The following is a 25,626-nucleotide window of genomic DNA, read 5'->3' on the forward strand; positions in this document are numbered from 1 at the left end:
GGATGCAATACAGTTGTTATCTCTTTGGAGGTTCTCTGTTTGCCTCTATCATAATTCAATTTCATGATTTAAAAAAAAAAAAAATCAATAGTTTATTTTCGTTTCAGTGGATTTTATTGAAATGACTCATCTCTTAGGAAATGGGGCCAATAATTCAAATTAATTAATCTGAAAACTCTTTTCTAATCCAAGTCCTCATTTTATGGTTTTCCAGAATAAGCTTTTCCTTAAGCAATGTTCGAATAATTCAAAAAGAATGCAAATCAGTGTTGTTTCCAGCAAAATAAAAATCTGCATTAGTATCTCAAATTGAATTTTTTTTTCCTCTATGAAAATTTTCAGAAGTGTTTAAGTAATGTAGTGGTGGGTCATAGATCCTCCAGCACTATCCCTACATGCCTTAGCAAAGAGGAAGTTATTGAATTAAAAAGGGCATAGGCTGATGTCCCATTGACGACCACTGTCTGTGACATAACACTACAATAGTGATGCCTTTCTTCCTGTGTTTCTTTTTTTTTCAGTTTTGTTGGGGTTTTTAATTATTCTTTTTATTTGTTTAGTTTTTAACTTTATAATAAAGTAAATAAAAAAAGCACAGAATAATGAAAAATCAAGTTAAAGACCATAAGGAAAATCAAAACTTATGAAAGACTGAGCTTTGATAAATTGTGATTTTTCTTCATTGTAGGCTAACATGATTTCCTCAAAGTCATCTCCCTTTCTCTAGCACTTCCCAAATATTGATTGTTCCCCTTTTCTGTCCTTTAACTATACAGTTTGAGCATGGCATTTTATTTTACCCATTTTACCCTGTTGAGTATCTTAAAGCAGGAATGATAGATTAATATACTTCATTTTCTAAAACAAACCGTTTTATTTTTAAATCCTTACAAGCCATTGTAAAATTTTGAATTTTGCAACTAAAGTTATTTATACTATCATTAACTATTCATTAACTATGTAACTATTCTATTTATTAATTTACATGCATACTTTCTAGGAGCTGGCATGTCTAAACTCTTTGCTGTGTGAGGCTATGAGGTTATTTTTGTTTTGGGGTTTTCTTTTCTAGCTGGCTAAACAGAAACCTAATATACCTTATCAAGAAAAATTAAAATTATGAAATTAATCAGTTTGACAGCTGGGTACTTGAAGAAAAATAGTATTTGTCATGTTAAGACTGGAAGACAAACATGTTTGCACAAAGAAGTGGAAGGAGTTTAAATAAGTTTTGGAATCCATTACTATTTTTCAAGTAGGTGAAATAATTTGCCAAGTTATCTCTTTTTAAATGTCATTAACTTAGAAGTACTATTTATACTGGCAGGATGAGAAGGATATGGCTAATACAAGTTTAAAGCTCTGTGAAGATACTATGTGGGCAGTGTTCTCAATGTTGGAGTACTATAAAGCCCATCTAATGAATGTAGATTAAACCCATAGCAATTATCTTAAGTGCTTCATTTGGTTTTTTAATGCTAAACTTGAAATAAATGGTGTATTTCTAATAGTTGGAGGCCACAGCATGACCTCTTATTTCATAGATTTTGAACAGAACTTTTGGCAGGTCTCTATGGTAGCATATAGACTCTTGGATTAGCTTTCCTTATTAGTTTTGTGTTTGATCTTTCTGCATCCCATTCACATGTGCAACAGTTCTTGAAGACTTTTGCAATGGAATTTTTCTGAAACTTGGTCTGCAGTCCGGTTTGGTTTAGTAATTGTCTGGAAAGAACATTTGTTAGAAAGCGAAGTTGTCTTTTTTCCTTAAGTAGAAAGACCTTGCATTATATGATGTTCATAGATTTTGCAGGGCGCCTAAATACGTGAGTAGTCCTCCTCCCTGCCCTCTTCCAAGCTCTTTTTTCTACAGTCTTTTGATGACAGTGAAAGTAGAAGAGCTAGCATTGATGGCTAGTAGCTATCAGTAGCTACAAAATGGATCCTGCTCTAAGATATTAGCATGGCTGCACCAGTGAAAGAGAACATTCAGCAGATTAGTAACTTGGTCTTTCTGGCTGACATTGCTCAAAAATGTCTGTTAACGGTGTTCTATGAAATTTCAGAAGTGTGGCATAGCAGAGCTCCCTATATTGCCTCTAAACAGAGGCACTGGAAGTACTCTACTTATCTGTGGATATATTTTCCTTAGAGGGTTGCATCTAGCATTTAAAGTGTATACAAAATCTTCCTAAAGCACTTACAGATTTATTTCAAATTTGAAGTAATGAGCTATTTAAATAATACATTGCATCCTGAAGCTTTTGGACAGGTATTAATGGTAATGCAGCATCTCTTTCCTGCTTTTCTGTAAAGGAGACCTGAATCCTGAAGTGGTTTACAGGCAGAGGCTAGAAATCAGTTTTATTGTTCATCAGGTCCTGTGTTCTACTCTTAGAAGCTGCCATACGTTATGACATTAACTGTATGATTTATGATACTTTTCATGAACTTGGTAAGCTCTCTATTAAAACCAGAGTTCACTTCTACTTGTATTCAAACTGTATTTCACAACTAATTATATCATTGCTTAGAAATACTCTTTCAATTAGTATCAAGCCAATGTTACCCTTTGGCATCAGTAACATTTCCTATTTCATTAGGGTTACCTCAAGTGTGTAAGACCATGTATATCAGCATATTTTTTTTTCCGTAAAGCTGAAGAAAGCCAATCTCTACTACATGCTGTTTGGCCAAGTTTTCTTTGGGTGGGATTAAGCTCTCTGAAGTGACTTTAGAAAAGATGCTTAAGGATTTATTTTATTAAAACTTTTCCTTGTCAGAACAGTAGTAATTTAGAAGGGGACAAGGAAGTCAGTGCTGCTGGGATAAGCTAACAGAATGAACACTTATTTCCCAGCTGTTTCCTCAAGGTCTGTGGGAAGGGGTGTAAAAATGGGGTCTGTGTATGTTGGATAGTCTCCTGCCTAGAAAGTGTCTTTGAGGGAAGGGAATTTGATAGGAAGGTAAGGAAAGAAAATGAGTAATCAGGCACTTCTCTACAATGCAGGTTTTACTTGACATCACATTTTATTCCCTGTTAAAGTTTAGCTCAATTTATGTTCAGTTTCTTTCTCTTCATCATTAAAATGCAGAGTGGAAATTTATCAAGCCCCTTGCAGGTTTTCAACATAAACATTTTATTAAGTACTCCAAACGAGTAATGTGTTGCAGACAACCACATCTGCACCTCCCATTTGAAGTCTCTGAATAATCTCTACATGTCATTACAATTTCATTGGGGGGGTGGGGGGTGGGATTTTGCAATTTATTTGTTCTTCCAGTAGCCTGTTTTTTTAAAAAAAATATGTGCAAGCACTTGTGTATGTTGTAAGCAGACATCATTCTTAATCCAAATTGTTGCTGATTTACTACAGTATTAACAGTACCTAAAAGGAGAATTGAACACTGTTTGTACATGCAGTTAGAGAAAATAGAAATTTTAGACTAAGAACATAGTCAGCACCTCTGAAATGAAGCTTAGAAATGGACGTGGGATTTGGAAGCTTGTATTTTTTCCCCTCCAGACTGTATCAATTGATCTAATAAAAAATGTACAATGTATTACAACAGCTTAGTGCTTTAAAGTGCTATGACTACATTAGTATTATTTTTCAAAAGTGAACTTAAAAGCAGATTGTAATCCCATCCATTTTGATTACTGCCTTGTGATACTTACTACTGGCATACCTATCTTGGATTCCATCCACACAATGATTCTGTGTCTGTTTTCTCATTCTTCCCCCTAATAATGGAAATTTTTTTCAGATTTTCTTCCTGAAAACGTCTTCCATAATGTTTGTAGAGTTCCTTTGGCCTCTAGGAAGCAGTGGTTTTCCATATCCAAAACAGAACTGAAAGCCAGTTGCAAGATCTGCCACTGGTTCAAACATGGAGGCTTAAGACTGTTCTGAGCCTTTAAGAGGTCATTGAACTTGACCAGTTTCCTTCTTACCAGCTTCTCTTCCTAGGTACTAATCTTTTGAATTAAGCTAGTAGAGACATGCAGAAAATATCCTGATAGTGAAGCCCAGAAATCACAATCATACTTTTACAAAGGAAAACTTTGTACAAAGCACAAGAAATAATCTGTGTGTGCTTTAATTCTCTGAATTGACCTTTAGAAAGTTTTGTGTGATATGTTTTGGCTTGGGGGCTCCTGGGGCAATCGCCAAAAATATAACAATCTACTTTGTATTACTTGGTGGAACAGAGACAAAAGTGACTTTTTTTCTTGGTAGATATTTTCTGAGGAAATAGAAGTACAGATAAAAGAAAACATTTCTTATTAGAAGAGCTAACAGAAGAAAACTCCTGTTAGAATCTAATCCTGTTGGATTATCAGAAGATTGATGAATGAAAGTGTGGTGAGATTGAGCTATACTAAATAGCAAACAACCAGTTCCTGAACTGGAAAGATGTGTCCTTTTTCTAGAATTCTTGTTCCTTTCTTATAGTGCATCTCTTCAGTACACTTCCTGTTTTCTTTTACTTGTTTTAAATTTGTATGTATTTCGCTCAAAAAATCTAGTTGCAACTTGTAATTAAGAGTTACTGAAAAGTGAATATAAGCATGCATCTTGAGGAATTTATTACATCTGTCATTGTAATGGTGTGGGGTTTCTCTCATAGTCTCTTTACTAACTACTGATGCCCCTTTTTTCAGGGCTAATAGTAGAGGCTGGTGAATGTGGTGTTACATGCATGCCTTGTTAATAGATGAATGTAAACCCTGTCCATCATATTTTATATTTAAGAGATGTTTGCATTTTTCTGTTCCTGAAATTGCTTTAAGTTTCATCAAGGCTATAATACAGGAGACATTTCATGCCTCCTTTGCTTTAAGTTGCCTTTGCTTCTTTCCATTTGGCTTTTCCTGCTGCAGAAACAGTAAAAGTAGGACAATGAACCTGTTTTCTCATATTCTTTTCACGCAACTGCTAAGTACGTTTTTAGATAGCTGCAGTCATGCATCCTTCCCACACCAATTAATGTACTGTTGATAGCACTTTAAAAGGCATATCTTTTATCAACTACTTAATCACGTAGATATTCCACATAGTTTACAAAGAACACTTAAGGCGGAAGGGCTGGGAGATTAAAAATCCCAGGTATGTGGTGTTCAGTGTAATGAGGCAGATCCTGACTTGTAAATTAATTACTATACAAATGAAACAAGCACTCAAAATGGAAAAGTAGCGTGTCAGAAATTGGTTCATGATGTATGCAGGTATTTGGTTGTTGTGGTTTATCCCCAGCCAGCAACCAAGCCCCACGCAGCCACTTGCTCACTCTCCCCCACCCAGAGGGATGGGGAGGAGGATTGGAAAGGAATGTAAAACTCCAGGGTTGAGATAAGAACAATTTAATAGGTAAAGCAAAAGCCATGCACACAAGCAAGGCAAAGCAAGGAATTCATTCACCACTTCCCATGGGCAGGCAGGTGCTCAGCCATCCCCAGGAAAGCCGGGCTCCATCACACTTAACGGTTACTCGAGAGGACAAACGCCATAATGCCAAATGTCCCCATCTTCCTTCTTCTTTCCCCAGTTTACATACTCAGCATGGCATCATATGGTATGGAATACCTCTTTGGCTAGCTTGGGTTACCTGTCCTGGATGTCCCCCCTCCCAGTGTCCCATGCCCCTCCAGCCCTCTGGCTGGCAGGGCCCAAGGAACTGAAAAGTCCTTGATTTAGTATAAACATCACCCAGCAACAACTGAAAACATCAGTGTCCCATCAACATTGTTCTCACATCATAGCCAAAACATAGCACTGTACTAACTACTAAGAAGAAAATTATCACAGCTGAAACTTGATAAACGCATAGTTCAAAGATCTTAGCAGAATGAAGTGAAGTCCAAGTGTAAGGTGAGAACAGTTCTTGCTTATTAATGCTCAAAAATGGCATTGAAAAAAATGTTTCACCTTTACTGTTAGAAATAAGTGGATATAGACTGAATCCCCATTTTATTTCTGAATCACTCTGTAAGAAAGGAAAATCACAATGCAGGAAAATAAATGGATAGACATTTTTAAAAGCCTTGGAGAGATGTTCTAACATTCTGTTATTCTAAAATCTGTCTTCCTAATTATCTGTAGAGAACTATTAATCACATTCAGAAACACAAGTCATGAGCACATAATCACATTATTTGAACTTATTTGTGGTAGTTGACCAGGGTAATGCATTGAGTCCTTCATAAAAGAGGTATTGTGAGTAAATACAGCTTTTAGTGAAGGAAGCGTTAACTAGGTACTGTGCTGTTGCAGCAGGCTAATAGGCATGCAGACAGCTGCTGAACACCAAGTGTTGCAGGGTAACTGGCTGACATGCCACAGCTAGTTCAGGTGTCAGGAATGGCACAGGGACAGCAGAGCTTATGTCCCAGAAGAGATGTATACTAGGTGGCTCTTTGGAATTCCTCCTACTTCTGTAATTCTGTCTACTGAAAGGAAGCTAGTTGATGAAATGCCATCTGAATATGGCAGAAATTCAAAGCATGACTGTTTGATGCTGTAGTCTGTTTAAAGCATAAGTTCCTGTGTATTTTAATTTATTTCAATTTTCATACATTAGGACACTCTAAACTGTGCACCACTCAACCATGTTTCTAGAATTTGTTGGAATTATCATCCCTTTTACTTCCCTTCTCTTATTTATTGCATTTTATTTATTGCATAAGTTTTTTGGCCACAGTGCCCATGGATACCAACATGCCTGCCCTAGAGTTGTACTCTACATATAATGAATATATAGACAGAGTCATGAAAAAGATGTTAAAATGATTAACTCAGTTTTATTTACTGTGATTCAGTTTCCATTGAACGTTAGCTACACAAAAAGCTAGCATGAATTAATGTATATTAATTATATAAAGGTTTAGGTAAAAAATAGCTATATGAATTTACTCACATGTAAAACTAATGTGAATTATCACTGTTTAAAGTTTCCCTGATTGTAATAATTTTCTTCATACTTACTAAAATTGCTGGGAGATTAATAATTTCCATTCTTACCATTGAAAGATTGCTAAATGCCTTACAGGTTTAATGCCCTTTTTTTGCAGAAAGCCCTGCAGTACTCTTTTAGGAGTCTTGTATCAATAGATGGGTTCAGCTGTGGTGGAGCCGACTAAATCACAAATATGGCAACTGCAGCAATGCAGCCTAGCAGAAAATTTACCTTAGTTGTGAAGTGAATTGCTGCCTTCTCTTTTAAGAAAATTTGCTTTCTGTGATCAGTTCTTGATGACATCATACATCTTGGTATTTTTGAAAAAGGGCTGAATGCCTTTAGAGAATACTTCCTAAAGTGAAATAGTCATACATTTGGAATTGTTGATAGTCATACATTGTGGTGTTGATAGGTGTTAACACTGAGCACAGTAGAATGCTGACCTGTCAGGTTTACTCTGCATCCTTTCCACTGGAGAAACAACTTTGTGCTGCAGTAATATAAGCCATCCAAAATAACATGAGGAATTGAAGGTAACTGCACTGATTCATGATGCTTTATTTCTCCTTTTGGAAATAACATGAGGAATTGAAGGTAACTGCACTTATAAATGATGCTTTATTTGTCCTTTTGGAAAAAAAACACATAATACACGTAGGTCACTGTTTCCTAGTTTGTGTGTTTTCAGCAAGCAGATATCAATGCTTTCTTTTTTCCTTAAAGTATAAAGAACAGAAGTAAACTCACCTGCTTATTAACTTGGTCTCAAGAGATTTTGACTGTTCCTAGTCTGATGAAAGACCTGCTTAATTCATGTGTACATACACACTTATTTGTCTCTTCTGTTCATTGTGGAACGAAGGATTTCTATGAAAGAATTTCTTGTGCTATTTTATGTATCTTAGCAGAGGCAACACATTTGAATAGCTCAGTGGCATCAGCAAGGGGAAACTAGAAAAGAAGAACACAAAATAAGGACTATCTTTTTTCTGTAGCATATGTATGTAGATGTGTATATATACATACATACATATATAAGGAATTATGTATCTAGAAAGGTGTTTGTATACATATGTACATATGTAGAAGTATAAACAGACAGCATTAGAGTGCCAGAGTGCTGTGTGGCTCTAAAGGTATATGGTAAGAAAACGTACCTGTATTTCTGCTGTCTCACTTCTAGGGCATTCTGTATTGCCACTTGCAATGATTAAAAAGGGAGTCTTATTTTAAAACAGGTGAAATTAAAAACAACAATGAACCAATAGTTCAGATCTTTTGCCTTCTGATACTTCAACTTAAATCTGATTGTATTTTAAAGGTGCTCCATGCAATCACAAGGTTTGGGTACGTATTCATAAAATTAATGTCTCACTGAACTGGATGAATACATAAGTGTTGTGCTTCTTGTAATAAAACATGGGTGTTGACAACAGTAAAGACCCAAGGTCACAAGGTCACTCCCAGTAACATTGAACAAAACTTCACAAGTCTTAATAGTGGAAGAAGGGCAGACGATTACTCATGTGCAGTGTGTGGGAAGGAACAGATAGTACAATTTTGTGAAATTTGATTGTTTCTTGTAGTAATCCTGAAGACGCAAAGAAGTAGCTATTAATCTCTGCTGACTTTAATCCCTTGACAGAAGTAATTCCTGCCTTTCTCTGTTCTTCCCAGTTTTCGGATTCTTCTGAGTGGAAACAGACTGAGATGATACAACTTTTAAAATATGGAAGCATTTATGTAAATTAATGTAGCCATTATTCATGAAATAATTTGCTTGTTCAAAAGCAAAGTTCAAGTAAAAGGTTTTTGACTGCAGTTTGCTACATTGTAGCTGTAGGCAAGCTAGGCCAGCTTTCTTTAACTTAATTGTTATTTTTCTTTTTGTTGTTTGTACTTAACATATTTAAAGAAAGTACATTTTCCCCACCATCTGTGAAACAATCAAATACAATTTTTTTTTTTTTTTTTTAACAGAAGGAAGGAGAAAAAAATCACAAAGTCCGACTAGCAGTTGGAAATGGAGTGAGAAATGATGTATGGAGGGAATTTTTAGACAGATTTGGTACTGTTAAGATCTGTGAGTTTTATGGTGCTACTGAAGGAAACATTTGTTTCATGAACCACACAGGAAAAATTGGATCTGTTGGACGCACCAGTTTCTTTTATAAGGTGACTATTTATTTAAATTGTAATTTATAAAAGGGAGTGCTGAAGGTAAATGTGTTTCTTAGTTTGACTACAGGACATGGGTCTTCAGTCTGAAGTCCAAGGTAAATTTTCTAACTTATTTATTGCCTTTGCAAAATCTTCATTGCCAGAGTATTGCAGATAGTGCTTAACATGCAAGCCAGTTATAATTTCAGCAGTAACACTTAGATTTTTCTTAAAGTTCACAAGAGTCAAAAAGGCTTTCCTCTTCTGACAGTTTTTAGTAGGTTCTGAGTATCGTTTCAAATCTCTACTATATTAAAGAACAAAAGAGAAAGTTGGATTTAATACCTAAAAACTCATCATCTGTGAAATAAACATAAAAGTGTTCTGATCTGACTTGGTGTTCTACAGAGCAGAGCTGTTTCCAAAGAGTATATTTATATTGCAGATTACTATGTAAATATTTGGCATAAATGGGAATTAATAGTGATTGTAATAAAGTAACATGTAGGCAGATATACCTTTAAGAGTTATTTTATACTTAGGTGCAAGTAAACATACATGACTCAAACTACTTCTAGTCTTTATCATTATTCAGAAATTTCAAAGAGAATGCAATACAAATATAACCACTGTTGAGTAATTGGGATAGACAATAATTGCCAAGAGTATTAATTTAAAAATTCTATGCCCCTTTATCTACCAAGTCTGCTGTATTTATTTGATTTGTTCTAGGTTACCAAAGCTAGGGATAACATACCATTTTTTCACTGCTTATTCAAGAATCTGGTTTTTGTATTTCATCAGCCTTGACAATGGAAGTTACATGTCTCGGGGAAGAGGAGTACATGTTATTTATACCACACAGGGTGGCTTTTCCTTCATCCTTTCTTTCAGCTTGAAATTCACAGATAGATTTTTCCCTTTGTGTCTTAGGAATAACATCTCTTAGATGTTTTAAGAAGGCAGTAAGTAACATGCACCAGGCTTTAGGTAATAATACGACAGATTATTTCGCAAGGCGTTCTAGCAGGGAGACTAGATATTTAACATTATGTTGTTATTTATTCCATTTACTCTTCTTGTAATAAATAGGACTACACACATTGCCTAAAATTTGCAAATTAACTGAGACACCTACCTATACTGAGATACCTATTTAAATATACAGATCCTGCTGACTTACATGGCTTTTGTGCTTGTGAGGAGAACTGATACTAAAATGTCCTGACAAAACTTTTTTTTCAGAGAATGATGTAAAAATATTGTTTGGGAATATATGGAAGGTATCTTCCGATGAGGTTGAAACAGGTTTCTAGGCAGCATACATTCCACAGTCCACAACTTCAATACAGCATCAGCACATTACACTCACTGCAGACTACAGCTCAGGGCCAGAGGAATTCTTCAGTTCTGGGATAGGAACCCAAACTGCAGGGAGGAACCTGGAAACACTTAGAAAAACACCACAAGAGCTACTGTGTTTTGCAGTAACTGTTGAGAGCTCAGGAATTTAAGCAGACTGACTCTGCTCATTCTCTCTTCTACATGACTGATGCTCTGTCGTATGCACGGTGGACATCTGATGCTAGTGTGTGTCTCTGGAAGGGTACAGTTCCACTACAGGAAACCAGGTATCTGGAATTTAGGGAGTTGTGGGTCAACCAGGAACCTCAGAGCTGATGTTAATTTTGATGTTAATTGTTTCAGACTTTTCTAAGCCACATCCTTTAATTATTTTAAAACTTTTTTCTAATCATATGAAATTGTGAATTTCTACATTTTTTCCAAACCTGAATAAACTTGTTTTCAGTATTTTAGAACTTTTGACAGAGTTTTGTCACAAGTCATTAACCTCTTGGAAATACCATGTAAAGGTTACAGCAGATAAAGGATTAGACTTGAAATTGCATATTTATTGATTTAATTACCTGTATTATTAATCCAGTATTACGGGGGTTTTGCTTGTATTAATGGTGGCACTTTGTAAGTCAATTACTTAAACTGTTTGTGTTTACAAAAGGAAGATTAGTATTTTGGGTTTTTCTGCAGAAGAAACATGCTACTTTTTCCTCTTTAATGATTGAACTTATGATTTGAGTTAGTCACTGCAGAAAATAGCTCATGTAAACCACAGTTAAAAAACAAATGCAGTTGTAACTGAATATTTGATCTCACTAGACACCTCTTCTGTAATGTATATACTATTCCAAGCTGAAACTGTTACAGTCTATGGAAATACCAGTATAGTGAGCTAAGATAATTATGGGTTGTCCCTTTGCTTACTGAGTATGGTTATGGAAAGACCCTAAGATACTTTATGAACCAGAAATCAATTTTATTCTTTTTCAATACTCTCTTTTCCCTAGAGATAAATCTACAGTAAGTGTTCAGTTATTTCTGTCGTTTCTGTGATAAGGAAAGTAGCTAAAGCACATTATATGTGATCAGGCTCAATATTTAGCTGCTACTGTTCCCCAAGGGCCCTTAGATGTGCTGGCTCTCAACCGTTCTGCCAACATATATACATTCGGCATTGTGTGGCTGTGGAGTTTGAAGGAAGAATGAAGGTTGTCACTGAAAACCAGATTCAGTGCAAACTACTTTGCCTTGATTACATGGGCATGCTACGTCTAGCCAGGTCAGTGAGTAGATTGTATGACCCATTTTATGGGGAGATAGAACTGCTCCAAATCTCTTCCAAATCAAGGAGGTTTCAGAGACTACTCCAAAGCTCTATCAGGAGCTTTTTCATAAAGTTTTGATTCAGAGCCTTTATAGTTTAGCGCCATACATAGTCTCTCTGAAAGAATTTGTGTCAGAGGAACAATATGGCATATTAATAATACTGCAATAGTTAAACGTCTCAAATTAACAGTTCTGCAATCTGTTAACTATGGGGTTCTGCTTCTGTCACCAGTGCAGTTCCTCTGGATGGCAGTTCCTTCAGTCTGCTTCATGACACTTGTTTGCAGGAGCAGCTAGCTCCCTCGTATGCTGAAACATAGTGTTGACATGAACAAGGGCTTAGATATAGTGGATTTTCAGAAAAGTCTAGATGAGGTTAAGAGAGAGGAGGAGTATTGAAAATATCATAAGACATATGTTTTAGTGGTTTTCCATTTTTAAAAAAAGAATATATTTAACCAAATACATAATTTTGGGGACCTTTATATGTGTTTTTGATTACTCTGCAATCTATGAGTATTGTGACACAAACGATGTATTTTAATGGCATAGGTAAGTTCATTTGAACTTATTTCAGGCATTTTTTGTGTTTCTTTTTTTAAAATACATTATATAGGTTACATATTATTAAACATCGCATTCTGAGTATAGGTGTTGTGTTTGTTTTATTTCTGTCTGAATGACATCCGTTGAACATCTAGCAAGATGTAAAGGAGAGCAGCTTTAATTCCAATTTGATGACCCATTAATGATCTGAAGTTGGAAAGGGAAAGTATCTCCTGCTGGAAAGCAGGGAATGGCACAGACAAGGACCAGTCATCCAGTTCCTAGTTTCATTTCTTCAAAGAAATGCTACAACAATTTTTGAACATCATTCTTCTGACACATGGGGTGATATGATGAGATAGACATACTTGCTAGAGATTTCCTGAACACCTATGTCTTAAAATGTGAATAGAAAGAGAACTGAGAAAGGGGAAAAGAATCTTGTATTTTTATATATGTGAAACAATAAAGGAAAAGGAAGAAACTTACATTCTTTCTACTGGCATAGTTGCAGTCGAAATTAAGTAAATGCTGTATAAAACCCCTTGCATACAGATAATGAGAGTATAGTGGGAATAATAGCAAGTAGGTTCAATGGATAATATTTTTAGCAGGGAAAAAGTAAAAGAAATAGGAAGGCATTTCTGTTGCAGGTAATAGTAATGGCACAGTTTCTAAAGATAAAATGCAGACGAGTTAGAGCTGTAAAAGAGAAATTGAGCTCTCAGATTGTACAGAGTAACTTCTGTCAGCAGCTGGCAAGGGTTGGGGAAAAACATTTGTGATAAATATTAAAATTCAACGTAACATATTCATTTTCATAAATAATTTGGAAGACATAAGTTAATGGGAAGAAATAGATGAATATTACAGCAGTTACCAGACATCCAAGAAGCCACTGTGTGTGAGATGGTAACTCGAAGCAGTTCTCTTGTTTGCACTTATTTTCATACTGTACTCTTTATATAAGAGGGATCACTTCACATGCTTGAAAGCATTACTGGTATACAAATAAATCCTTCAATAAAGATGTTCATATACAGTCAATGAACAGAAAAGCAGAAGCCTTTTAGTTGGTAAAACTTAAAATGTTTCACAAAGAAGATAGTATACAAATCAATATATTAATATAATAAATGACTGTTTAATATTACATCTGGAATACCTATGTATGTAGTTAATGATGAATTTTATTATATATGGCATACGTTATGTGTGTATATAAATTTAAGACTCTTAGTCATTCTATCAAATAAATATATATCAAAATATCTTTCTTACACAGGAATAAATTCTGAGTAGTGGCAGAGAACATGCAATAGGAGAATGGGACTAATGAGACCCAAGGGAGCTTGTAAGATGGACTAAAAATAGTCTGTGGCAAATACACCTGAAAAAACAGTATGTAAAAGAAATACCCAAACTTTATTTACAAATGTATTTTTTTCATTATTTTAAGACACCTTATTACAGAAATGTAAAGATCTCTTACTCAGAACTGTATGAGTCAGAATCTGCTTTGAGCTTAGAAACATTTAAACCTTAAATCATAAATAATTTCAACACATAAAATACTTTTTCTTTCATACAGCAACACAATTAGTAATACACATTTTTGTCATACAGTCATAGAACTTAAGTGGTAGAAGAGATACTTTTTGAGTTTAAAAGTAAATGAAGTTAGGTTTAAGCAGATCTTTAAAGCCTGGAAAACTAGATTCACAGGAAGATCATTGGCATGCGTTAATCCAAGCAGTGGAAACTCAGGTTCATTGGGCAGTTAAAATTTGTGTTGTTTCTGCTCTTTTGTCTTGTTTTGAGCTAAAATAATCTAAGCTACTTCAAGTGTATTCCAAGGTATTTTATTGTAATATGTGGTAATTCAGTTATTAACAAGCATAGCTTTAAAAGTGTTTTTTTCTTGTTTGTGTTTTTTTTTAATTTGGCTAACAAAACTATGCAAAGGACCTATACATCTACTCTTTAGAGTATAAATAAGGCATTACTAGTATATTTTAACAACATTTATAAGACATGGTGATACTATGCTCCAGAGTTTTTTTCTTGCATTTCACTTTTTTAAGATGATTGGAACTAAATCTCATAAATGTAATGCTTTGTTTTATAAACACATATTCTCCTAGAGAATTCAGCAGTATCTCATCTCTAAAGCGAATTAAATAAGAAGCAATAGCTTGTGATCTTTGTTCTCTACTGAAGGTTCTGTGAGCATTCACTGTAAGTTGAAACTTCAGGAATTTCAAAACTATTTTCAAAACAATGTTTAAACTGTTATGTTTACAGTCAATTAAAAAAAGGGGGGAGGGATGCTACTCTTAGATAACATGCAGGCAGCATAGTAACAGACAGTAATGTTGCCGTTTAACTCATTTTAAGTTTCAGCTAGCTAAATGATGATTGCTGTTTGGTACATTTAGGTAATGCTTTAGGGAGTAAAATGTAGATTAAAATTACGAATGCTGCATGAAGTACTCTGTGAAAATAATACGGTAATGCTTGAACAGCTCAGGTACTCTTTTCTAATAAACGTTAAATAATGAGATAAAACAAATATAGAGCTGTACCCAGACTAAATGTTTTGCTCTGGAGCTTTCATTTTCTAGTATTTACTAGGAAAAGAAAACTGCACAGAGACAGCTGTTTACACAGAATGTACACTGGCATAGTATCATTACGCAGGTCTAATGCAATATGTGGTGGTTTCTCTTTTCAATTATGTATTTACTTAACTGTTATTTCAAAAAGCTAACTGGAATAGGCATAGTTAGTACTCTAAAGTTGCAGGCACAAAAAGATGTATGTAGCAACTTAAATAGTAAAAGTCTCAGCAGTTTTTAAAAGTTCTCAGATATTAAGTTTCTAAGTATTTATAACAACTTAATGCATCAGACAGACTAATATGTTGACAAGTTACAGCTATTGAGCTCAGAAGGAATGAACAGATAAAAATGGAACAGGGCACACTGCTGTTCTAATTAAACACAGAAATGTCAGAATAACATTTCATTTTATACCATTTCATTCTTATTATTTTTATTTTTCATTGCATTTGGTCTGTCACATGAAACCTATTAAAGTAAGTAAATACCAATGTAAAAAAAGAAAGTGAAAATTAAATGTAGACACCCAAAGAAAATACTCTTAAAAAATTACTTCTGTTTATTATAAACACCTCCCATTCTGTTCATCAAGAATAATACGATTATTTTCTAATTAAGGTGAACTTTTTGGCTCTCAAATTCTTGACTTTGGTAAATAGATCTGTAAGTATTAAAAAACCGCACAACCCTTCCATTTATTCAAAAAGTGTTCGATTCTTGGATCATGGCTTGATTTTGCACTCTTAACCTTGTTCCTTCGATCAACTGTTAAAAATACCTTTTTGTTTCAGACCTAGGGTAGAAGGAAAACACAGTGATGAACATTGAAAAGACTCAGTTAAATAAGTTTGTCCAAATGAGGCTGAAATTGTGTGCTTCATGTTTGATTCAAGTTGCTATTTATTCAGACTTTCTTGAAAAGAAAATGATGTGATACAGCTGCAGCGACATTTCAAATCAGGATAAAAAAGTTATGCAACCCTTCACACAAATTAGCTGCTGAAAAGCAAATAGGTGCATGTTTTAACATCCTGCCCTTCAATCACTTTCATAACACCATCCTTAAATTATATTGCATTTCTTTGTTGTGAGGAGTGCAGTTGTAGATTTGTATGTTTTTAACATTGTTTTCTCTGATTGCTAAGATTTCTCCAGGAGAAGATGGTTATATATTTTGGTTTGACTAGTTGTTAAATAGATTGCTAATGTACTATATGAAAAGGGAAATCAGAATCCCAAGCTGGGCAGACTGAAGCCTTAGGATAATAACTGCAAACACAGTGATCTGTATAGTATCAGGCATATAATTATCTTTCAGTGTCTCTCAAAGTTCTTATTTGGATTTATATCACAGTAGAAAAATGAGGTGAAATAAGAGTCAGACCATATATATTGGAGAGTAAAAGTATTGCAATTTCTAGTGTTGATAAGAGTGTCTTGCCTTCTCCTTCATCTCACTCAGAGCCACATTCTCTGTGATCTTTATACAAGAGGAAGTCAAGTTGTGAAACATAACCAGGAGGTCAGTTAGGTCAGCAGTGTCAGGACTCAAGGTTCACAGTACTTCAGAAGAATGCAGAACTGACACTCACATAACTGTGGAACATGCACAGCTACATAACTATGTCAAATGACATGGGAGTACATATCCTGCTGGTGGTGCTCCTGGTAAGGCCATACGCCAGAGTGAGAAAGCCTGAAGGGAAAAACAGAGGCTAGTTAGGCAAGAGTATAGGCCAATGGGAAGTAGGTTTCCCTTTGTAAGGAGATTTAGGCCTTTGCTCTGCCAGTTGTTTTAGGTGCTAGAAGACCCCAAGAACACTTTTTTGTATGAGCCACCGCCATTAAATGTCAGCTGAATTCCAGGTACGCTTCTGTTACCCTGACTCACGTAGGCTCTTCCACTGATACGTGGATCCCATAACTTGTGAGAAAATTAACAAAATTATGGTTCTATGTCTTCACCAAGTATTTTTGAAAGTTACAAGATATAAAAATGTTTTGATGTTGCTTACCTCCAGGAAAATGGTCTAAGTTTACATACAGAGTATTTTTAGTGTTAAATGAAACTATGTTCTACTTTTAGATGAGCAAGACTGGAGTAAAGATTCCTTTGCTTTTATTTGCTGCCACCAGGTGTCACTGTGTAGACAAATAACTGATGACCCTTTTTCCCTTTTTTAGCTTTTTTTCCCATTTGATTTAATCAAGTATGATTTCCAAAAAGATGAACCAATTAGAAATAAGCATGGTTGGTGTGAAAAAGTTAAGAAAGGTAAGTATGTATTTTAATAGGATATAACGACCTTTTTTTTGTAATACAAATACTCCAGGGAATTTTTTTGAGGAGACTTGCTGTTGTGTTACTGTACTATGCCAACATCAACTATTATTCTTTGCTCTGACAGAAGCAATATGATCTGTGATCTAAGGCAGAACATTAAACATACCAGTTCTGAACTTAGGAGATCTGTGGATATATTCACAGAAGAGCAATGTTCAAAAGTGATGATGTGATACTAGCTCTGAATATGTAGATAATGAAATCTGTTTTTTTAAAAGGAGGTTGACACAGTGAAATAGTTGCCTAAAGAAAGACTGGTGGATTAGAGCAAATGCTTTTTGGTGTGAGAGTAAGTGTTCCTGACTAAGTGACTTAAGCTTACCAATTTTTGCATATATATATATTTTTTTTTTTTTTTGTAAGAGGTTGCTTGATTATAGCCGTCTTCAAAATACTTATCTGGTATTTGTTTTCAAACTGTTCATCAGATACTGAAGCATCTCTGTTGTGCTGTAGGAAGGTAACAGCTGTAGTTAACGCCTGGAAGCTGAAGCGAGAAAAACTCATAAAAGGTCAGAAAAGCAGACAGCTTTAACAGGGAGCTGAATCAGATTTTTTAGGGGAGTTAAGAGATGCTGTAACAGGTCTTAATCAAAGATGGGTACTTTCAGGAAAATACAGTCCTCAAAATGTGACATTAAATTAACTGTAGGAATGTCAGATGGACCTGTAAAGGGAACACAAGCTCTAATTAGACACCTGGTCTAATTTTTTCCAATTATACCAATCAGTCTAATAAAAAGTATTATCTGTATCTGTAGACTTTGTCTTACCCATGAACTGTATCTTCAGAGCATCATGGCTGCAATGACACTGTCAGTGAAAGAAATGCTTTCACCTTAAACACTACCATCTGATGGAGAACAGACAGCCTTTTTACGAGGAGGCAGTCTTAAATTACAAATTGTGTATACCTTTGGACATGTTTTTATGTATTTTCATACTTATAATTCTTGTCTCTGGTATAAAGTAATGTAACCTTTTGCTGTACTGTTCAGAATGTGCTTCCAGAAAGGCTAGGTGTTCATACAAGTATTCTGCTTTAAGCAAACTAAACCCCTGATACTCTGCATGCATAACCAGTTAAGCCTATCCCCATCTTGCCTTATTTTATGAGGAAAAAAATATTTAAACTTTTATATTCTAATCCAAAAAGAAAGCAATAATGCCATATCATATTAATGAAAATTCTTAAGAAGTGTTCTCAAAACTTCTGAAATCAGGCTAAATAGGGATTTAATGCCTAGGTTGAACACCTGCTTTTTATTGACACTAGTTTTTCAGTAGGAAGCTGATGAAGTTGAGACATGACTGGAAATTTAGTCAGGTATGGGGAGTGGAACATAGTATTCATTTGAAGTGTGCAATTTGATAGGGTAGTAAACCTACTAGTGAACTCACAATTGATAGATGACAGTTCTGGGAGAAAACTGATGAGTCATTAGCAAGAAATACAAAAGACTGGGAATGTGAGTGGACAATATTGTGGTGTGTCTTTATGGTCACTTTGCATGTAGAGGTGACCACAGGAATTGTAAAGCAGTAGAAACAGGTAAGTTTTTGTTATTGGGTCTTACGTACTGAACCCTGCCAAACTTGGTTCTTGGTCTTGTAAAATCATATGTACCAAATTATTATTAATGTAAAGTACATGAAGAGTACAGTGATACCTTAGGTTTACATTCTTTCAACTTCTCTATATAGGTGAGGCTGGTCTTCTCATTTCCAAGGTCAATGCGAAGAACCCCTTCTTTGGTTATGCTGGCAATAAGAAACACACAGAAAAGAAATTACTCAGCGGGGTATTTAAGAAGGGAGATCTTTATTTTAATACTGGAGATCTAATGGTTCAAGATCATGAGAATTTTCTTTATTTTTGGGACAGGATTGGAGATACCTTCAGGTATAATCATTGTTGCTTTTCACATTTCTTCATTAAAGACATGGACATGCAATATAGAATAATATTGTTCTGTTAATTTTCAACCAGAAGTGTTCAGTTTATTACTATTGCAATAATGTTTGTAATGAACTTGAAGTGAATTGTAGGGGCTTAATTTTTTAAAATGTGTTGCTGTAGAGCTGGATAGCTCATTTCCAGAATGTTTTGTAGGAATTACAGCTCTTTGAACCGTTCTTCCAATAAACATACTAACTAGTGGTGGTTTTGCTGCAAGCAAGTTGAATACTGAAGTGGAGAAAACTGTATCAAATAGTAGACTGGTCACTTTTGATACGTTTCGATACATGTCAAAATTTTGAAAACGATTACAGCAGATGTTGATAAGCTTTCATTGTAGGTACCAAAACGATAAGTGGGAATAAATTTGGGGTGATAGTCTGAAATGGAGTTCTTACTAAAGTTAATGTTTTTTACAGACGACATGTCCACATGTTTTCATGGGATTAAATTATTTTTTCACATGTTTTAGATGGAAAGGGGAGAATGTTGCAACAACAGAAGTTTCTGATGTCATTGTAATGTTGGACTTTATACAAGAAGCAAATGTGTATGGTGTGTCTGTGCCAGGTAAAAGCTTTAGCTGTGTATCTTTCTTCCCCTAGGTTAGTTGTTAACACTCATAACTTTTATTTAATGTTTTAAACATAGGAATCACTTCTGATTGAGTCATCTGTTTAATACCTAGCTAAAGTGTAGATGTAGATAATGAAAATACCACCAGATTGTGAATGAGCCAGTGAATCATGCATTATGTGTGCAGTGATATGTATTTTTGAAGTTATCTTTCATGAATTTGTGATAGCCCCATAATCTAGATTAAAGATTTATTAAATTTGCATCCATTGAAAATCCATACATCCATGTGTCAAAATAAAATGTTGCCTTGGTAAGAATTAAAGTAAAACTAAATGAAAGTGTATGAAGACATTCTTCTGTCTTATTTCACTTAACCTCATAAACCATCCGCATATTACAAAAATAAGGACAAAGTGAAAAACAAAGAGAAAAAAATATTATGAAAAAATATGCATTAATTCCTTTTTAATGGTTTGTGGGTATTTGGGTTTTTTTTTTAATTAATTTTCATGAGATCACCTGGGCTTAATTTCCATTCATGCTAGATCTTTTTTCAAAATGTGTACTAGGTCTGACTGGGATAGAGATAAGTTTCTTTATGGGAGTCTGTATGGTCCTGTGCTTTGCATTGGTGGCTAAACCAGTGTTGGTAACTTACCAACACTTGGCTGTTACTGAACAAAGCTTGCACAGTGTCAAGACTCTTCCCCTGCAGCAAATATGCTGAGGCGGGCAATGAGCTGGGAGCAGACATAGATGGGACAGTGGGCCCAAACTGGTCAAAGTGATGTTCCATGTCATATGATGACAGACTCAGTAATAAAAGCTTGGGGAAAGGAAGAGAATGAGATGTTTGAGGTTATGGTGTTTGTCTTACCAAGCAACCACAGCATGTGCTGAGTGAGGCCCTGCCCTGTAGGAAGTAGCTGGGCATCTGCCTCATGATGGGAAATAACAAAAGAAGTCCTGGTTTTGCTTTGGCTTTCCCTATTAAACTGACACTATCTTGATCCATGACATGAGTCTTCTTGGTTCTCTTCTGTTCCCTTCCGTCCCATGGGAGAAGGGAGTTGAGTGGGAAGCTGGCTGGATGTTTGGTTGTTGGCCAGGGTAAACCTACCACAAAATGACAGAGGAGTTTAAAATGTGAAAAAGGTGTCATTTACCTCTACTTTGAAGCCACACAACAAAAAAGATCATAATAAAGAAGACTGACTGAAAATCAGACTCCAAAATATGAGAGCTTTTAATTTCCTATAGATTTACCTGCAGATTTATGCAACTGTCTGGATAATTGCTCTTAAACATACACAAATCAAGTTCCCTGCAGATTTTGTAGCATTAGGAAAAAAAAAAAAAAAAAAAAAAAATAGAAAGGAGACAAAATAAAAGGTTGGCAGAATGTCTCTGTTGGTATTACTAGCTGATGGTTAAAGTGTGCAGTTATTTTTGATTGCTTTTGCATTTTATTCATTTTGATCTTTCCCATAGGCCCACAGTGGCGTCTCTTTCCAGACAAACCAGTAAGAACTTAATCTCTCTGTCTGTTAACAACATTCAGATCCACAGTTTTGAGAGAAGGTACTGGCAAAAGAGAAAGCCTAAAACTGAAGAGAAGACATAATTGGTGAATCCAGGAAGGAGGATCAGCACTCTTGTTTTTGAGAGAGGAATGGTGTTAATATTTGTCCACATGTATTAATATTGATCATGGGAGTCCATTTACTCTTACCTGACAAACTAATTTACAGCATTATTGCTTAATATCACTTGAGTGATCTTGAAATATATGTAATACCATATAAAATATGAATGTAATCTTCCAGCGTTGCTGAAAATCAAAAGATGGTATATGACTTAGGTTTATTAATGCACTACAGTTCTTTTTTGCAAGGTTCATCACTAAAATGTCAACTTTATTCATGTTCCAAAATTCTCATCTCACTTGCTTTCCCCCAGATCATGAAGGAAAAGCAGGAATGGCCTCTCTTATTTTAAAGCAGAATACATCATTAGACTTGGAGCAAATGTATAAGCAAGTGGTGACCTATCTACCAAGTTATGCTTGTCCTCTTTTTTTAAGAGTCCAGGTAAGCTGCATTATTGCACAGTGCATAATAGCATTTACATAATTTGAACACAGAGAATGCTATATGAATAACAGAAAATGCTGTTCGTATATGACTTGATTAGTTTTAGAACTGGTCCTATTTGCTGTCTTCATTGAGTCCTGGGAAAGGAATTACAAAAAAAGTCAATAAAATTTGCAGATTATGTTAAAATGGGAGGAATTGTACAAATGAGTAAGGATAGAGATCATACAAAAGGATTTAGGGAGATTAGAAGCATGAACATGGAAAACAAAAAGATTTAGATTAGTAAAATGTGAACAATTCTATCTGGAGAAAATAATTTAAAATCCATTTTATTCAGTAGAAAGGAGAGAAGAGAGATGTAGAGCTAGAGCAGGAGACACTGCACAATAGAAGAAATGTTATTTGCTGTGTAATATAATGACAAGTTTAAAGCATTTGAAAAGGTGAATTAAAAATGTACATTATTATTGTCACCACCATAATCATCAAAGTGATCCATGTTGTATACTAGTACTTGGCTGTAGTGACTGTCCAATTTGGAAAAAAATACAAACTCTCTCCCAAAGAGTTAAAAATGTAAATGTAATAAAATGGACTACAGATGGCTAGGAAAAAAAGAGAACATATAGAAAACATGCAATTCTGATCATCAGAATACGTGAAGTCTGATGAGCATTCATTTCTGGTAAGTGTTTTGAAAACATCATGACAAAGGCAACCAGAAAAATGTTTTTGAAGATGCTTATGAAAGAAGACTCCTAAGTCTCAGGAGATGTAAAAAATAATCAGTTTGAAAAGGTAAGTTGGTTCCCTCGGCCATTCAGCGATTGAATGGAGATTCAGGATAAAGGGGGAAAAAGGAAAGCTTTTTTCCTGTGAAGGACCTTGAAATTGAAATATATGTATATGTATATATATATGTCTGTATCTCATAAATCCAGGAAGATGCCTTTTGTAGCAGAATTCTGATCTGAGCATGCAAGATTACACTTGAGAATGTTGCCGTAGTCAGTTTATGAAATGATGAGAACCTAGTCTAGATTTGTTGCTATACAGATGTACAGAAAAAACTTTGTGCTGAGCAGAAGGAATCTGAACCCTTGATATAGCCTCGATATCAAGTATCTGGAACTTCCATTAGAACTTAAATGCCTATATTACAGATGAGTTGCTGTTAGTACTGCTGTCATTAACCAAGAAAGAAGGTAGTGGGTAGAAATTAAAGGGAAAAAATTAAAAACCTATTGAGCTTGATCTGACACGTAATCATACTTTAGAAGATGTCAGAACTTCTCTTAGACCAACCAAAGCAGGTAGATACAAATGAAAGGTAGATCTGGAGTAGATACAGTAGCTCTCCGAGTTGTTTGGGATAACAATTCTTCGTTTTTGGTGATTGCATATATGTAAAAATGTAAAGGCGTAGGAGAACACAGTGGAGAGAGGTCATAATATGGGTCTCAGAAGAGGCAGGGAGGACAGAGAAAAGTCTCACTAGAGATGCCTCCCACTGCTTTTTCCAAGGGACACAGTGAAACTGAAGAGGACCTTGAAAACATTGTAAAATATATGTTAAATATCTGCCTTTATTTGGACCTGGGTGAGTATGAGTATGGTTGATTTAGTATGTGATTCTTTCAACCCTTTATTTCAGGTGGCAATAACCATAGATATAGAGAATTTCCTGAGCTTTATCAGTAGGAAGTTCTTGATAATGACAGTTTTTACTCTCAGATTCTTTACGATGTGTAGTTCTGTAATGTACCCAAATGAAGAAGCTAGGTCAGGCAGGGGCTACACCAAATGAGGCTATGATAAGTGATGCAGAAAGCAATGGGCTGTAATTTTTCTCCACTGTGTCTCCAGGTGATGGCCCACAGCAGCACAAAAGTTCTAGTTTTCCAGCATAATGAGAATAAACAGTATTAACCTTATATCAAGTAAGATCGTAAAAAATGAACGTCAATGTAAGCAAAATAAAAGAAACTCTTCTACTGAATAATAGATATCTCTCTCTTCTATAGGAAAAAATGGAAAGCACTGGCACATTCAAACAACAAAAATTTCGACTGGTGGATGAAGGTTTTAATCCATCTACAATTACCGATCCTCTTTATTTTTTAGATAAGTCTAAGAAAGCATATGTCTTGTTAACCAAAGAAGTATATGAGATGATCTTATCTGGGAAAATGAAACTGTAATTAACCTAATAATAGCTATGAAGGGACAATCTGTACAAGCTACTGTGTGAGAAAACAGTAGCATTACCAGTATTTGTACATAGTTATCCAGAATCATACTGGTTTTATTATTAATACTTTATATTTACGTTCATATATATAATGTGTCTTTCCTCACTTGATCATTATTGTTCCTAATCATTTTTACCTGTTCAGACCAATTTCTAAGTAAATTACCCATAAAACATGACTGAAATCTATTTTATCTTAAATTTGGAATATAAATGCTGAGTCTGGTAGTTTTTCTTAATACTAAATGAACATGAATGTTACATGGTATGAAACAGTAAAAAAAAGTTCCTACGTATAAAGATATCATGACACAAGTTGTGGTTTCTAGAGAGAGAAAATAGTCACTAACATCTTTTTTTTTTTAAAGATAGTTTCTATTTTATATATACTTCTGAATATATATATTAAGAAATAAAGACTTCACCGTGACTGCAAGAAAAAACAACTCTTCTGCAGAGGACTTCTGATGGAACGTAAGATTAAAGAGAGTGAACCAGAAGAAAGCCCTCCAAACAAACCCAGGACAAAGAGGTTTATACTAGTATCACTGCTGAGATTTTTTGTCGTAATCGATGCTCTTCCATTTGTTGAACTGGCTTTTTGGAGTGTCAGATTCTGAAGACAGCAAACCTCTCTGAAAACATTAGCAGCAGATCATCAATAGGCAGAGAAAAAGCGCACACTTAATGATGAAAATTGCTTATGTAGCATAAAAAGAATTATTACAGCACTTTATGTCATGCATATTGACTAACAGATAGCTTCCTTACACTTATTAATGATTGCTAGAGATTGTTATTTTACAAGTATAAAATACAGCAGAAATTTTTAAATTCTAAATCATACGTTTTAATGCATTGCTTTTTAAAAGGTTTAAAATAAAGCACAAAATTATTTAAACTAAATTCCATACCGTCTCAGTTTTATTTAAGTCTGGCTGCATAAAGTCTGTTTTGTAGCCTGTTTTGATACACTTCTTGCACAGTGTCCTTCTCTAATGGATCTTGATGTCAGCTTTGATCAGCCAGAAGCAGTATTGTAGAATACTGAAAGGGTGACTTTCTTCAACACTGGGCATCATAAGTTTCTCTTCTGTCATAACTGTGTTATGAAACCAGGCTGTCATAACAAGAGTAAGATGCAAAATAATTTTTAAAATTAGCTATCTTTTCGTGTTTGTCTCTACTTTGTTCATTTAACTGGACATTAGAACTTTTATCAACTTCTGGTTCTCTGATTATCACTTAAAACGATTTTCTTTAAAAACCCAAACCAAGGATGCAGTAAAAATATACAAAGATCCATAGCTTCCTTATATTTCTGAATGCCATATTCTTTATGAGACTGCCAGTATAAGTAGGCAAGTTTGCAATTTTGAAATTTAAAAAGCAGCAAGACCAAACAGTGCTTAGACCAACATCAT

The 25,626-nt window shown here is 34.9% G+C and overlaps 1 protein-coding gene across 3 annotated transcripts in view; it reads left to right on the forward strand.

Annotated features, from left to right (window-relative positions):
* The window catches only part of LOC130143072 (long-chain fatty acid transport protein 6-like), a 39,981-nt gene extending 14,916 nt beyond the window's left edge, over window positions 1-25,065 (forward strand). The window contains exons 5-10 of one of the 3 annotated variants that reach the window (XM_056325646.1): window positions 8,944-9,135; window positions 17,157-17,247; window positions 19,021-19,219; window positions 19,749-19,846; window positions 21,815-21,945; window positions 23,976-25,065. In XM_056325646.1, the coding sequence (XP_056181621.1) occupies window positions 8,944-9,135; window positions 17,157-17,247; window positions 19,021-19,219; window positions 19,749-19,846; window positions 21,815-21,945; window positions 23,976-24,152 (888 nt within the window). In that variant the 3' untranslated portion in view covers window positions 24,153-25,065. Of the gene's footprint in view, window positions 1-8,940; window positions 9,136-17,156; window positions 17,248-19,020; window positions 19,220-19,748; window positions 19,847-21,814; window positions 21,946-23,975 lie in introns of all 3 variants that reach the window. The other 2 variants (XM_056325645.1, XM_056325647.1) reach the window with 2 other exon arrangements.
* The last annotated feature ends 561 nt before the right edge of the window (window positions 25,066-25,626 follow it).

The sequence above is a fragment of the Falco biarmicus genome, chromosome Z (genome assembly GCF_023638135.1).
Source record: "Falco biarmicus isolate bFalBia1 chromosome Z, bFalBia1.pri, whole genome shotgun sequence".
Classification (NCBI taxonomy): Eukaryota; Metazoa; Chordata; class Aves; order Falconiformes; family Falconidae; genus Falco; species Falco biarmicus.